General features: G+C 44.4%; 2 protein-coding genes across 4 annotated transcripts; one reads left to right on the forward strand and one right to left on the reverse strand.

Annotated features, from left to right (window-relative positions):
* Positions 1-696: 696 nt before the first annotated feature.
* Positions 697-8,088, reverse strand: LOC311120245 (putative proton-coupled zinc antiporter SLC30A4). 2 transcript variants are annotated; one of them, XM_084194863.1, is made up of 8 exons: positions 7,567-8,088; positions 6,772-7,336; positions 5,708-5,854; positions 5,247-5,400; positions 3,820-4,063; positions 3,122-3,227; positions 2,236-2,370; positions 697-1,928 (listed from the first exon to the last, which is right to left on the reverse strand). In XM_084194863.1, the coding sequence occupies exons 2-8, from the start codon at positions 7,178-7,180 to the stop codon at positions 1,774-1,776; spliced, it is 1,350 nt and encodes a 449-aa protein (XP_084050989.1). In that variant the 5' UTR covers positions 7,181-7,336; positions 7,567-8,088; the 3' UTR covers positions 697-1,773. The 2 variants fall into 2 exon arrangements, with proteins under 2 accessions (XP_084050989.1, XP_084050988.1); XM_084194862.1 differs by having other exon boundaries at positions 7,963-8,046.
* LOC311120246 (biogenesis of lysosome-related organelles complex 1 subunit 6-like) lies at positions 8,067-11,761 on the forward strand. 2 transcript variants are annotated; one of them, XM_084194864.1, is made up of 6 exons: positions 8,067-8,165; positions 9,347-9,447; positions 10,025-10,205; positions 10,555-10,642; positions 10,812-10,898; positions 11,238-11,761. In XM_084194864.1, exons 2-6 carry the CDS (start codon positions 9,375-9,377, stop codon positions 11,355-11,357), a joined length of 549 nt encoding a protein of 182 aa, XP_084050990.1. In that variant the 5' UTR covers positions 8,067-8,165; positions 9,347-9,374; the 3' UTR covers positions 11,358-11,761. The 2 variants fall into 2 exon arrangements, with proteins under 2 accessions (XP_084050990.1, XP_084050991.1); XM_084194865.1 differs by having other exon boundaries at positions 8,079-8,165; positions 9,347-9,438.
* Positions 11,762-13,875: the final 2,114 nt, after the last annotated feature.

Here is a 13,875-nt window from a genome sequence, read left to right on the forward strand (position 1 = left end):
CAATACTGCATCCTGATAAGAGAATAGAAGGCTCGGTTCTCATGCCCATACTAGTTTACCACTTAGAAGCTATGCCATTTGGGAAGTAACCATACTTCATTCTACGTAGTGGATATTGGAGCAGAGCCTTAAGAAGTGTTCAGGTTGAAGGAATGAATGTGCAAATCACAGAAACACTGGTGAGTGCTGCTGTAGAGAGCCAACCCTGACACATGATCGACCAAATAAAATAAACATAAAAACAAGCGCAACGCAAGGCAGGTAATGCATATACTGATCTGATTTGCAGTTAAGAGAAAGGAAAATACATGTCAGTTCCAACCAACCTCATGTTGATAAGCTGGGACAGGAGGACTAGGACAGTTAGTGGTTATTAAGGAACCAACCAAGACATGATGATGCCAAACCCATATGTATTTATATACACACATAATAAATATGGCTTTGAATGATGCATATGATAAATATTGGCATATTATCTCACAGCCCTCATAATGCTTATGGAATAATACTGCCTATCTGAAATGTTGACAGGCTCAATCAATCAATCTGATGATAATTAAATAAAACTGGCTGAAATTAACTAGAGGCAGTAGTCATGTATTACCCTACTACAGTATTACACATGATTCACAAAGTCACTTTCATTGTCCATTTACTGTTTTCAGCTAGAAGAAGTTAACTTAAAGAAACAAGTCAAAGAAACATAACCCTTTAACATAAAAACAACACTTCTCTCTGTCTATTGGTTCAACACAATGAGCAAAGAAGGAGAAGCCATTTTCAAACATTAGCAAAGGCAATATTGACACGATCATCAGATGATCAATAACACGATCAGATGTATGGATTAACCTTTTAGAGCCGGCCTGGGCCTCATCTCTGGCTGTGCCTGAAAACATTACTAGCTTCCTCACTCCTTTTTTCCTCAATTCCTCTCAAAGCTCATTGGAGGAGGTCGTCAGAGGGTAGGACCTTGGATCCTCTCTGCCAATTAGCTTTGAGAAGAGTTAAAGAAACAAGGACAGAGGAAGAAAGGATTGGACAGCTAGTAACATTTTCTGACAGCCTCACATCAACCTTGTCAAACACTGATACAGGCCTCTCCGCTACACTAGAGGACCAATACTAACTTCAGATAAATCACACAGTTAACTTGTATTTCTGTGTAAGTTGTTGCATTGGCGTGCCAGACTTTACATACAGGTGCATATCTCATGTTAGGATTGGTCCTTAACAGGTCAGAGTAGATCCCAGTGGTTCTACCTTGTGAGGAGAGGATATGACAGACAGGGTGAATCTTAATTGTATTGAATCTGATGTTCCTCCCCTAGGACCATCTCCTCTGATGCGTTTTGAGAAGGAATCAAGGAAATAGAATTGAGATTCACCTACAGAGACACACTCATTCCCTGCTATCACCCCACTCGAAACACATACAGTCAAAGTATACAGCTCTCACAAACAAACACATTAACACAGTTCAATTATATAAGTAAAGTAACAAAAGGAATAATGTTAAACTATTAACATTTACAGGCTTTAATGGTGATTATTATAGATATGTCTTTTTTTGTTTTTGTTGAAAGGTTAAGATGCGTTCAACCCCTCCTCTTCAGAAAACTTTGCAGGCAGGTTAACAGCCCAGGAGGAATCAGCTGTCCTCTGTCCGTCCGAGTATCCTGCCGATGGCATAGATCAGTTCAGTTCACTACGCTTTGACACCAGTCTGGTATAACGTCCTCAGACTCTGTGTGGTTTTATTTTTTCAGGCTATGCGGTGGACTCTCGGCAGCGTGTGCAGGTGTGTGTAGCCCTGTTTCTGTGTGTCTGGACCTGCACAGTGCACCTGGTCAGGCCGTAAGTGTGTATCAACAGGTGTCTGGCCTTGGCCTGCACGTCCTCCCACGCACTGGCACTAGAGGGCGCTAGAAGCACAATACAAACAGAAATCGGGTTAGGACAGTGGCTCTTTCTTCATTTATCTTTCCTCGATTCCTCACATCCTCTCTCGACACCTTGTTAAAATTCATTGGAGAATTAGGTCCGAGGGGGAAGGACCTTAGAACATCTCCAATACAGCTGAGAAGGGTTCGAGGACATAGGATGTGAAGAATCACAGAAAGACTCATTGAGATACAACCAGAGTGTAGTGTTCCTAAACCTATCAACAGAATGCACTCCACATGCCATGTGTACAACTAACAAAGGAGAGGAATGTCAAAGGTCACTCACAAAGCTGCAGGTGTGCGAGGGCGGTGGTCTTGTCGCCGGTTAACGCCCACACGTTGAGCTCGTCCACTGATTGGACGTCCTCCAACTTCAGAAGGTCTTCTCTGATTCGCTGAACGTCCACATGCCTGGGTGCCCCTAACAGTAGAAAAAGTACCCAATTGTCATACTTGAGTGAAAGTAAATGTACCTTAATAGAAAATGACTCAAGTACAAGTAAAAGTCACCCAGTACACGTCTACTTGAGTACGGTAGTCAAAAATATAAATAGTAAAGTAAGGTACAAATACCTGAAAAAACAACTTAAGTAGTATTTTAAAGAATCTTTACTTAAATACTTTACGCCACTGAGTAAAACACACTAAGTTTCATGAAACTCAGAATGTTAACATTGTTTTGCTCGTCTCTCTAGCCAGTCTTGTTGCCATGTCCAGTACGTTGCTAGCGAAAGACTTGTCCCATTCATAGCATGAGAACAATCTACTATTATTTAAACACTATGGGACATTTTTACAGCTCCAGATTAAGCCATTTAAACTGTGTTTTAGCTCTCTCTCTCACAGTAGATCTGTCTGGTGAGCAGAAGTATGATGAGAATGTAGCTTATCTCCGTCCCTCCAGGACATTATGGTATGATCTAGATCAGTGGTTCCTATTCCTGGTCCTGCGGACCCAAAGGGGTACACATTTTTGCTTTTGCCCTGGCAAATCAAAGGCTTGATGAGTTCATTAGTTGAATCAAGTGTGTGAGTGCTAGGGGGCAAAAACAAAAATGTGCACCCCTTTAGGCCCCCAGGACCAGGATTGAGAACCACTGATCTAAATCATATACAGTACACATATAGGCTAATTAATATATGAACTGTAATACATGTAGCCGTTCTCTCACCCTCGAGGACGATGACTCCCGTGTCTCGTATGATGCGTATCGTAGTGAACAGCACCAGGATAGAGAAGATGTAGGTACAGATGGGGTCCGCCAGCTTGTACTCTGGCTAGGGGGGCAAAGGTCAAAGGTTAGATATCAGGTCAATCTAACTCAGCTGGGTCATGTTTGTTAGGTACCAAACTGAAAGAAACAGACAAACAGAAAGGAACTATGTGGACTCGTCCAATAAGGCAGGGTTTCCCCAACTCGATCCTGGGGCTCCCCCTGGGTGCATGTTTTGTGTTTTGCCCTAGCACTACACAGCTGATTCAAATAAACACCATCAAGCTTTGATTATTTGAATCAGTTGTGTAGTGCTAGGGCAAAAACCAAAATGTGCACCCAGGGGGGGGGGGGGGGGGGGGGGGGGGGGGGGGGTGGGGGGCCCAGGACCGTAGGTACAAAGCCAAAACGTGCTCCCGTGGGGGGGGGCCCCAGGACCGAGTTTGGGAAACCCGAATAAGAAACGGTAAATTGAGTTTTCCATTGCAAAATGTTTAAAAACTTTTTCTGTTGCATGGGCTAATGAACACGACCCTGGCCCGACCCAGAAAGCCCTTAAACTATCCCATTCATCCCTTCAACATTAAAACAACAGTTACAAAATCAATGGATCTTTAACCCCTCTTCCTGCTCCCAGGTCTGACGTTCCAGCCTACCTTGAAGCGTACGATGTAGGCAGCGATGAGGACCCCTATACTCTGGACCAGGTCTCCCAGTGCATGGATGAAGGCTGCCCTGACCGCCAGGCTGCCCTGGGGACCCTGCTGCCCCTGGGCTGGGGGGCCACCGTGGCTGTGGCCATGGCCGTGTGAGGGTGGAGGGGGACCCCCGTGGGAGTGACCATGACCCCCGTGGGAGTGGAGGTGACCGTTACCGGTCTGGTTCAGGAGGAAACCCATACTATAGAAATAAATAAGAGAGAGGTTTGTCAGTTTGCTTTTAACTTCTTGTGGCCGTTTAATCTTGTACTACTACGTTTAATCATTACTATAGATGATTGAGGCTACACTCACTACACTATCAATCATCTACACTTTACACACGCCACACTCATCAACACACTTTCCACACGCCACGCTCATCAACACACTTTCCACACGCCACACTCATCAACACACTTTCCACACGCCACACTCATCAACACACTTTCCACACGCCACGCTCATCAACACACTTTCCACACGCCACACTCATCAACACACTTTCCACACGCCACACTCATCAACACACTTTCCACACGCCACGCTCATCAACACACTTTCCACACGCCACACTCATCAACACACTTTCCACACGCCACACTCATCAACACACTTTCCACACGCCACTTACCATCATCAACAACACTCTACACACGCCACGCTCATCAACACACTTTACACACGCCACGCTTATCAACACACGCCCCGCTCATCAACAACTCTACACACGCCACGCTCATCAACACACTTTACACACACCACGCTCATCAACACAATTTACACACGCCACGCTCATCAACAACACTCTACACACGCCACTTACCATCATCAACAACACTCTACACACGCCACGCTTATCAACACATTTTCCACACGCCACGCTTATCAACACATTTTCCACACGCCACGCTTATCAACAACACTCTACACACGCCACTTACCATCATCAACAACACTCTACACACGCCACGCTTATCAACACATTTTCCACACGCCACGCTTATCAACACACGCCACTTATCATCATCAACAACACTCTACACACGCCACTTATCATCAACAACAACACTCTACACACGCCACTTATCATCAACAACAACACTACACGCCAGGCTCTAACCAACTGAGTCACACAATTGCAAAGTCATTTTGTAGTGCGAAGTGGAGAGGAGTGGACCTTTGGACTGCAGTAGTTTATGACATATCATCATACATGTCATAAAGCTTTATCATTCATTCACTCTAACTGGAATCAGGAATCCCTCCCTCCTCACCTCCCCACTGTCGGGTGCAAAATGACTGCTCTCTCCGTCTGTGTGTGCATGCAGGTGTGTGTGCATGCAGGTGTGTGTGCATGCAGGTGTGTGTACTCAGCTACTCACACTAGGTTGACAGCGACCCCCACAGCTGCAGTGATGAGCATGGCATCTCCGTTGATATCAAAGTCCTGACTGACAGTTCTCTGCACCGCCTCGTTCAACAACACCCCCGTTAGGATGTAAATGAGTAACACACTGATACCGGCTGAGACCACCTCTATGGGGGGGGGGGAGAGAGACAGATTAGACTATAGCAAATAATGTACCCAAACTTTTATACTGGACAGCTGAATGTAATATGGTAACAGTTTACTGTCTGCATCTATTAAACAGGAGGCTCTAAAACAGCAGAAACCTCTCTGAGCTTTTCAATCACAAGGTCACTTTCCTTACACAGTCTGAGGAGAGAAACGTGAGATACAGGATCAGAACACTGCTGACCTCACACTTTCCATCTCCAAAATATGACAGATCTAGAAAGTGGATCTTTCTGGAACAAGAGGAGAGCAGTAACAGTAACGTACCCAGGCGATGCAGTCCGAAGGTGAATCTGTTGGTGGGTGGTTTAGCAGACAGCCACAACGCCAGTAGAGATACCACTATCCCAATCAGGTCAGTTAACATGTGGAGAGCATCAGTCATTATGGCCAGACTGTTAGCTACATAACCACCTAGAGACACACAGATAGACATTAAATACGTGATCGTAATACAATATCACCAACAGAATTTAACTTAGGGCCCCCAAAAGGCTAGGGCCGGCTCCGACTGCATGTGTGGGTATGGATGGATGTTGGTACGCAGACCCGCGAGCCACTGCAGCCTCTCATGATGACTTCAGATTTTGTGGCCCCCACCCCCATCAAAGTTGCCTATCCCTGACCTACATTATAACCTACACAGATAGCTGTTAGCTACATTTCCACCTACAGACACACAGATACAGAGCTAGCTGTTAGTTAAATCAATACTGGTATTTCTCAGAACATGATCAAGCACACATTACGTTTCTCATCACAGGTATATGTGTGTATTGTTACGCCAGCAGGTGATTGTACAGGTATGCTAATACCACCATGTGTTGAACATTCCTCAACTCTTCACCTGGGGCCAGGTATGAGGTGGGACAGGTATTACCGACTAAGATTACAGATCCAATCACAATGTTGATGTGGGAGATTTAGGATCTGAAAAGCAACTACTGAGTACGGTCAACAGCTGTCCCCAGCCCTGGTCCTGGAGAGCTACAGGGAGTGCACTGTGCATACTTTAGTTCCAGCCCATCACCAACACTCTTAATTCACCTAATAAAAGGTGTTGATGATTAGTTGGTTAGTGAGATCAGGTGTGCTCTAGTGCTGGGCTTGCAGTGCACACTCAGTACCTCTCCAGGACCAGCGATAGTGAGTAGGTCTACTCAGGCTACTTCAGATTGGAACTTGGAAGTCAATGCTCCAAACATCATACTACATTGATTTGATTGGAACTTGAAGGCCACAGCTTTAACATCACAGTACTAGCAGTGTATAATGAGAGTCTGTAGTCAGTACTGTAACAGACTAGTGTAGTGTGTGTCTTGTCTGCTCACCTATCAGTTCTCCAATCATGAAGAGGAAATACAACACAGAGGCGCACACCAACTTCTTCATCACTCTCCTCCGTTTAACCCCCTCTCTCTTCCTCGTGCAGCTCTCACACTGCAACCGGTCCATGTTGACACTGGGGCTCCCCAAGCTCCCTGAGGACGAGTCGAGCAGCGAGTCGTCATCGTCCACCACCACTGTGTTCACCACGACGCCGTTCGGCGATGCCCCGGCTGCGTAGTCCTCCATCTCACCGGAAACCACCACTTTGAGTTTGTTGAATTTGGGCGCTTCATCCTCCACGAGTTCGTCACCGGAGAGGTCAAAGGGTGCGGTGTCGCTCAGGTCCCAGTTCTCTGGCTCCTTCCTAAAGGCAGACCGCACCTTGCTCATGAAGCTCGCACCACCTGACATCGTTAACACCAGTTGTTGACAGGTCAGGAGCCGTTAACTTTCAATGATGCCGGTCCGAGCTTGGTGTGCTTCTCACCAATGTCACCGTCTTATAAAGTATTGAATCAGTGGTTGTGGCTGTAACGTTACATCTCTGTGTTGACACACCTGAAACACCTGTGGGATGGAACAAATGAATCATTACCAGAAATAAATAAAAAACGTCCTAACGTTACTTAGGACACACCCAGTGTCTGTTAAAACGGTACAGTATAATACAGATACTGGATTTTTTAAACAAATGAATATGGCTAACTGCACAACAGGTTGACATTTGTAAGTATGTATCGATCGTCTACCCGTGTAACAGAACACTCCAAGGTGGACATTGATTTAAGGAAGCCTACATATTCAATAGTTCATGCACTGAAAACGATGACCATTCCATTTCAGGGAATTCTGATGATTCGAGGGGAACTTCAATGGGGATGACAGCACTTCCAATTCACGAACACACACAAACAATGCATCCACAGTCGGCTGAATCAATCAAAACAGATTGCTAGTTGTCTGCATCCAAATTCCCTGTTTGTCATTAAATAAATTGTCGTTGAAAACAACATCTTGTTAACTACACACAATAGTAATGTCTGGCAACAACTCATCAGTCCTACAAATCGATTCACCATTGACAGAAGATGGGAGGCTTGATTGGTTAGCCAAGCTAGCTCGGAGACTCGATTTCTGTTTTTAACTGAGCTGAAAACATCACATTTATCTTACAACATTAGCGTTAAAATTACCGATCGTCAGCCTTTTCTAGAAGAAAATATTTCCTCGCTGTGATTCTGTTCAAAATCATTTCTATAACATCGCACCGTTAATAGTTTGAGTAGTCAAGCTACTAGCTTGGTTCAAAGAGGAAGTCCAAACAGTCACATGAGTGACGCCGTCACATGATGTTTTCCAGACGTTGCGGTTCTTGATGGAGAGCTCATTTCAAAAGGTAAAGTGTTCAAAATCATCTGTATATTTTACAATATAACATGATTGCCTCCATTTGGAATGACTTGAATATGTGTTTTGCTGCCTTAGCTAACTGTAGAGTGGACAGCATTTCTAGATTTATTCGGAATGGCATAGCTAGCTATGTTTAGTAGAAAGCTAGCAAAGCCAGGCACCATAGCACTCCCCTAGTGCTGCTATCCAACTAGCTAGTTACTATTTTATCTATTTTATTGATACCTGGTTGTGTTGTCTGAGTCAGGCATTCACTTACTAAGGACATTCAGCCAGTGCTTGCCAATCCTCCCCTGAAAAGCTACAGGGTTTTCAGGCATTTGCTCCAGCCCTACTGTAACACACCTGATTCTACTAATCACCTTTGATCAGCTGAATCAGGTGTTTTAGAGCAGGGCTGGAATAAAAGTCTGCAAACTTCTCCAAGAGGAAGTGGGTTTGCAACCCCTCAGAAGGTTCAAGTGTCCAAGTGTCTAACATCTCCAGTGTTTCCCCTATATTCATTTAGCATCTGCGAGCCGCTACTCCAAAAAATATGATTTAAAAAAAGAAGTTACCTTTTAACAGTTCATATTCTGTTAACTCATACCCAAATAATGTTGTTGACTCAGCCTATATTTGTATTTGTGGCCAAAGCATAAAATAAAAACACTTCAAAACCCCCACCTCAAACTTTTAAAAAAAATGCTTGCTATTTCGTGATAGTGTGATGTAATACTCCTCAGGAGGATGAGCTGGCCAATCAGTGGTCTAGTGGAGGATGAGCTGGCCAATCAGTGGTCTAGAGGAGGATGAGCTGGACAATCAGCAGTTCACTTGCATAAACATTTTTAATAACCAGTATACGCCCACACCATTCCAACACAGAAAAGCTGCTTTTTAACATACATTTACATTTTAGTCATTTAGCAGATGCTCTTATCCAGAGTGACTGTGCTTCTATTTTACCTTTTTGAATTGGAAATGTGTTCTTTGCATACTTAATTAAAACATTTTAGAAGGAAAACTATTTCACTCATATTGTAAGTAATTATAGGTCATATTTCATGGAAATCTGGAAACACTGGGCAGTTACTTTAAAACAGCAACATTTTGTCTCTACGGCCAAGAGGAGGGCCATTGGCCACACCACCGCTGCTGAAAAACATCTCTGCTTGCTTTCTCTAGGCTGTAGAATCAGACAGTGACGTCCCACATGGAGACAGAGGGGAAGGCAGATGAGGGTTCCTCATCTCAACGTGACCCTCCTCAGAACACTGGTAGCTACGGTAACTAGTCATGAGTTACACATGCTTATCTCAACTCTGAATCAGGCCCTTATGCCAGGCCCTGGGCTGGCCTGGTTACATATTCACCATAGTTGCTGGAACCATGCTGGACAAGACGTGAAAATAAAATATTGGTGCCAGGACAGTACGGTTTGTGTCTGCCCTGTAGTGTGAATCAGTCACTTCAGGTGCTTTTCCACTGGCAGGCTTTGCACTAGTTTTTGGTCAAAATATGTTTATTATAATGATAAAAAAAATGTGGTGTGTGCTTCTATTTGACCTTTTTGAATTGGAAATGTGTTCTTTGCATATCCCCCTCTCCCTGATGCACCCTCAGAGAGTGGGGTCACGGTCAGGGTCTGCCATTATCAACGGCGGCCCTGGAGCAATTATGGTTAAGTGCCTTGCTCAAGGGCACATCGACATATTTTTCACCTCCGAGACCTGTCCCAAAAAAGCCCCAAAAAGTCTAGGGCTATGTACCTACCCTGACATGAGGTCAAACTGAAGGGAGTGGGACTGGTCTTTCTACATGTGACTGGCTAGAATTGACAAAGTGTTTGTTATTGCCCCTTAGATCTCAGCCTGACTCTCCAGGACTTTCGCCCTACAGAGGACTCCCAGCCTGCAGAGAAATCAGTCCTTGTTGAAGAGCCCATTGTAGTGGACAGAAAGGCCATAGAGAAACTGACAGAAGGCCTGCTCTCTCACTACCTGCCTGACCTTTACAGCTCCAAACAGGCTCTGTTGGAACTCAAGTTAGTATTCAAGTCACATCAGACATTAAAACAAACACTTGGGGTACGTCCCAAACGGCACCCTATTCTCTATGTAGTGCACTACTTTTTGACCAGGGCCCATAGGGCTCTGGACGAAAGTAGTGCAATATGAAGGGAATAGGCTGCCATTTGGGATGCACTTGTTGTTTTCTCTAGTCCAGTTTCATCTTTAATTTTACTAGGAGGATAATGATAATTCACTGATCACGTCTGAATTAGATTCTACTTGACAAGATAGTTAGTTTCCTCTGTCCCTGTTAAAGGTGTTGTGGTGTGTGACTGTCATGTGGTTGTAGCTCTTATGTTCCTCTCCTTTCCTCTTCACCAGTCAAAACCAAGTCATCCTGCTGGACACACTGGACCAAGAAGTCACCAAATTCAGAGAGTGCAACTCCCTACTGGATCTAAACTCACTGGTACATTTGACTGTCTAGCTGGCTGTCTGTGTCTGTCGCTCTGCCTGTTTCTGTCTGTCTGTCTGTTGTTTCAAACATACACAGCATCTGAAGAGAATACTTTCATTGTCCACCCCTCCTGCTCCCTGTAGGAATGATGTATGTTTGAAACCGGTACTGTTTGTTTCAGTTCACAGAGGCCAAGTTGTATCACGGTAAACTGGTGAACATACGTAAAGACATGATCATGCTGCACGAGAAGACAACTAAACTAAAGGTGGGTGAATGTTTATTTTCCCCCCAGAATGGACTATTGTTGCTTAGCTATTGCTCACCACATAGTTTATTCTCCTCTCCTCCTCCTCCATTCATTCTCTCCTCTCCTCCTCTTTCTCCTCCTCCACCTCCTCCATTCATTCTCTCCTCCTCTTTCTCCTCCTCCACCTCCTCCATTCATTCTCTCCTCTCCTCTCCTCTCCTCTTCTATGGTAGCAGTTGATAAGAAATAGTTGTTTTAAATGTAAACTTAAATTTGAACTTACTGACATTGACTTGAATGGGAAACCGTGATGAAAAGTTGTTTTAAAACACGTTGAATTTGTCTCTCTGTCTCCAGAAAAGAGCGTTGAAGCTCCAGCAGCAGAGAGAGAAGGAGGCTATGGAGAAAGAACAACAGAGAGAGAAGGAGCTGGAGAGAGAGAGGCAGCTGATTGCCAAACCTGCCAAGAGAACATAGAACCATCCATGAACTCTGTCCTAACTCTGGCACTGCCAACTATACTATAGAGCCAAAGATGAGGGCTGCGTCGCACTTGTCTCGAGGGCTCCGACCCTGACCCCATCTCTGGTTGTTGAACAGTAGACCAACTCAGTTCCTCAAGATGACACAGTTCATCCAATCGTTGGTGTGAGAAAGTCAGACATGATTTGTTCTCTTGTATGCGGAGCTGTTAGGACAAGTACTGCTTGTAGGTTGTTTTATATTCAGTGGTGTCAAGACGATTACTGCTCCTGGTTAGTTTTCGTGGCCAATCATGCTGTTTAGATCAGAAACAGCTCATGCCAGCAGTGACTATTCCTCACTTCATCCTAAATGTCTGTAATAGGGATTTTCAAGGTGAATAAAAGAGAAGAGCAGTCGCAGATGAAGTCAATCAAAATCAATCTGGTTTAATATAGGTTGCAACAGGGAGACACCTCCAGCACAGAAGCAGAGAAAAAATGTCTAACTCGCTTTCCCTAAGTGTGTGTGTGTTGAATATGTTTGAGGGATGAATGTAGCACATGGGGATGTGTGAGACTTACTCCTCAGCCTGAAGTGTCCCCCCTAAGACGCTTCAGAAGGGCGGTCACGTGTGCTAGCAAAGCAGGGATCCTGGGGTTTCCAGCTGAATTAGGAGGAAGCAGTGATCCTTTACATAAGCAGGCCCTTATATTCTAATGTCACAGCACCAATGTTCTGTAAACACCTGCCGAGAACCTTGTAGGAAGTCACAACATCAGCTGCTACAGAATCACAGTGTCACAGAATACAATAACAATCGGTGTCCTCTGTCATTGTACCTCCAGTCTGGTGTCAACCACTATCAACAGATATGAGAACAATCCATAACATTCAGTATCAAGTCTAGTGACCATCAACCCGTACACAAATGAGTGTCCCAAATAGAACACTGGAAATCATGTGTATTACACAAAGGGGGAAAAAAATATGCTAAGCATTGTGTTAATTGCTAACTAGAGTTAGCTCAATAACTGGAAGCCTATGGGTATCTGCTAGCATGCAGATACCCATAGACTTCCAGTCATTGCGCTAACACTAGTTAGCATTGGATAGCAGAAGTACCTCTAACTTTCTTCATACTGGACACAGAGACATACATTTGGTATCCACAAGTCCATCTGACTCTGGGGAAGTAGATAAAGGGCCTCATTGCCAAACTCCCGAAGTATCCCTTTAACTGAATATGCTGAAAATGAGCTTTATGCATCTTAAATTACAGTCTCCCGTTTTATTCATTCGACATACCCACCAAAAGTGGCTTGCAAATGACCAAGTATCTCGATGCATTTTCAAATGTAGCTTTACTACACATTTCAAGGTGTGAACACCCACAATCAACCTGCCATTCCAAATAAACCATTTTGTCAATTCCAAATCAATTACAGGCTGGGTTGACTCCCACCTCCCTCCCGGTATTCAACCAAGCATCTCTTCAATTCTTATTCCGTTAGTTTGCAGTTCAGAACTCACAACAGCACAAATTAAATGTATGGCTGTCAGAGTGGCCCTTGTGATGTCCCGATATCAATGTCCAGGGGAAGTCTGATTTCCCTACCCAGACAACCTGAGCTTCAGCAACCATCCTTTGCTCTCCATTCTGCCTCGTCCGTTTTTGCCCAGGCACCAACAGCATGAGAGAAGTTTAGATAAGATCCCTTCATGCCTGCTCCACATGCTAAGTCTCAGGACACATGCAGCACTCCTGCAAGAAGGGCAGTCAATAGCTCAGATGCTGCATCCAGGTTGCTTGGTGCAGGCTCAGGCTAGCAGCTGTGAGGGACAGGGATGTAGTGGATGCCATATCTTCAGCCAGTTAGAGGGGGTGTGGTCTCACACTGATCTGGTCAAATTCATCTGATGCATCAAAGGTACCATCTGGGGTTCTTATCACAATGAAAGAAGACCTGAACACAGTTTAGGACATTGCTGATTCCAGAATCCAAGACCAAGTAATCACTGTATGACTAATATTTACCAATATTCTCCATACAAATGTTAAACACAAATGTCAAAGAAAATAACAAAACACTTGTAATGGAGCCACTTTTTAAGTTGACATACAGTACTTAATTACAAGTTGGAAATCCCACAGTGCAGTTACAGCAACAAACCTGAGAGAGAACTGGAAAATACAGCAGAACAAACCCAGTGAGATGTGTATAAAAACAAAACAACAACAACCCACTTCTTTAGAGATATCAACATCACATTATTACATTTAAACATCACCCAATGCCAACAGACCCACCAATGCAGAGGTCAACTTCCAGTTTTCCGGTGTGGTGCTGGTGGTGAGATGCTCTGCTGGCGGGGGTGATCAATCCCCACCAGAGGGAAGCTGTTTCCATACTCATTATTTTGTGTCAAAACAGAGGTTAGAACCTACAGGGAATAAAAACGCGTCCTCCTGTGAATATATTAAAAGTTAGGCGCTTAGTTTCCCAAACCCCCTCTGTACGAGGTCACAAAA

The sequence above is a fragment of the Coregonus lavaretus genome, assembly GCF_964263955.1.
Source record: "Coregonus lavaretus genome assembly, contig: HAP1_SCAFFOLD_161, whole genome shotgun sequence".
Classification (NCBI taxonomy): Eukaryota; Metazoa; Chordata; class Actinopteri; order Salmoniformes; family Salmonidae; genus Coregonus; species Coregonus lavaretus.

Excerpts from the sequence above, each read along its gene's own strand:
- LOC311120245 (XM_084194863.1), bottom strand. The coding sequence starts at position 7,180 with ATGTCAGGTGGTGCGAGCTTCATGAGCAAGGTGCGGTCTGCCTTTAGG. Across the intron at positions 3,228-3,819 it reads CCTACATCGTACGCTTCAAG|CCAGAGTACAAGCTGGCGGA; the intron begins GTAGGCTGGAAC and ends TTGCCCCCCTAG. Across the intron at positions 1,929-2,235 it reads CCTCGCACACCTGCAGCTTT|CGCCCTCTAGTGCCAGTGCG; the intron begins GTGAGTGACCTT and ends TTGTGCTTCTAG.
- LOC311120246 (XM_084194864.1), top strand. The coding sequence starts at position 9,375 with ATGGAGACAGAGGGGAAGGCAGATGAGGGTTCCTCATCTCAACGTGAC. Across the intron at positions 9,448-10,024 it reads TCAGAACACTGGTAGCTACG|ATCTCAGCCTGACTCTCCAG; the intron begins GTAACTAGTCAT and ends ATTGCCCCTTAG. Across the intron at positions 10,899-11,237 it reads AGAAGACAACTAAACTAAAG|AAAAGAGCGTTGAAGCTCCA; the intron begins GTGGGTGAATGT and ends CTCTGTCTCCAG.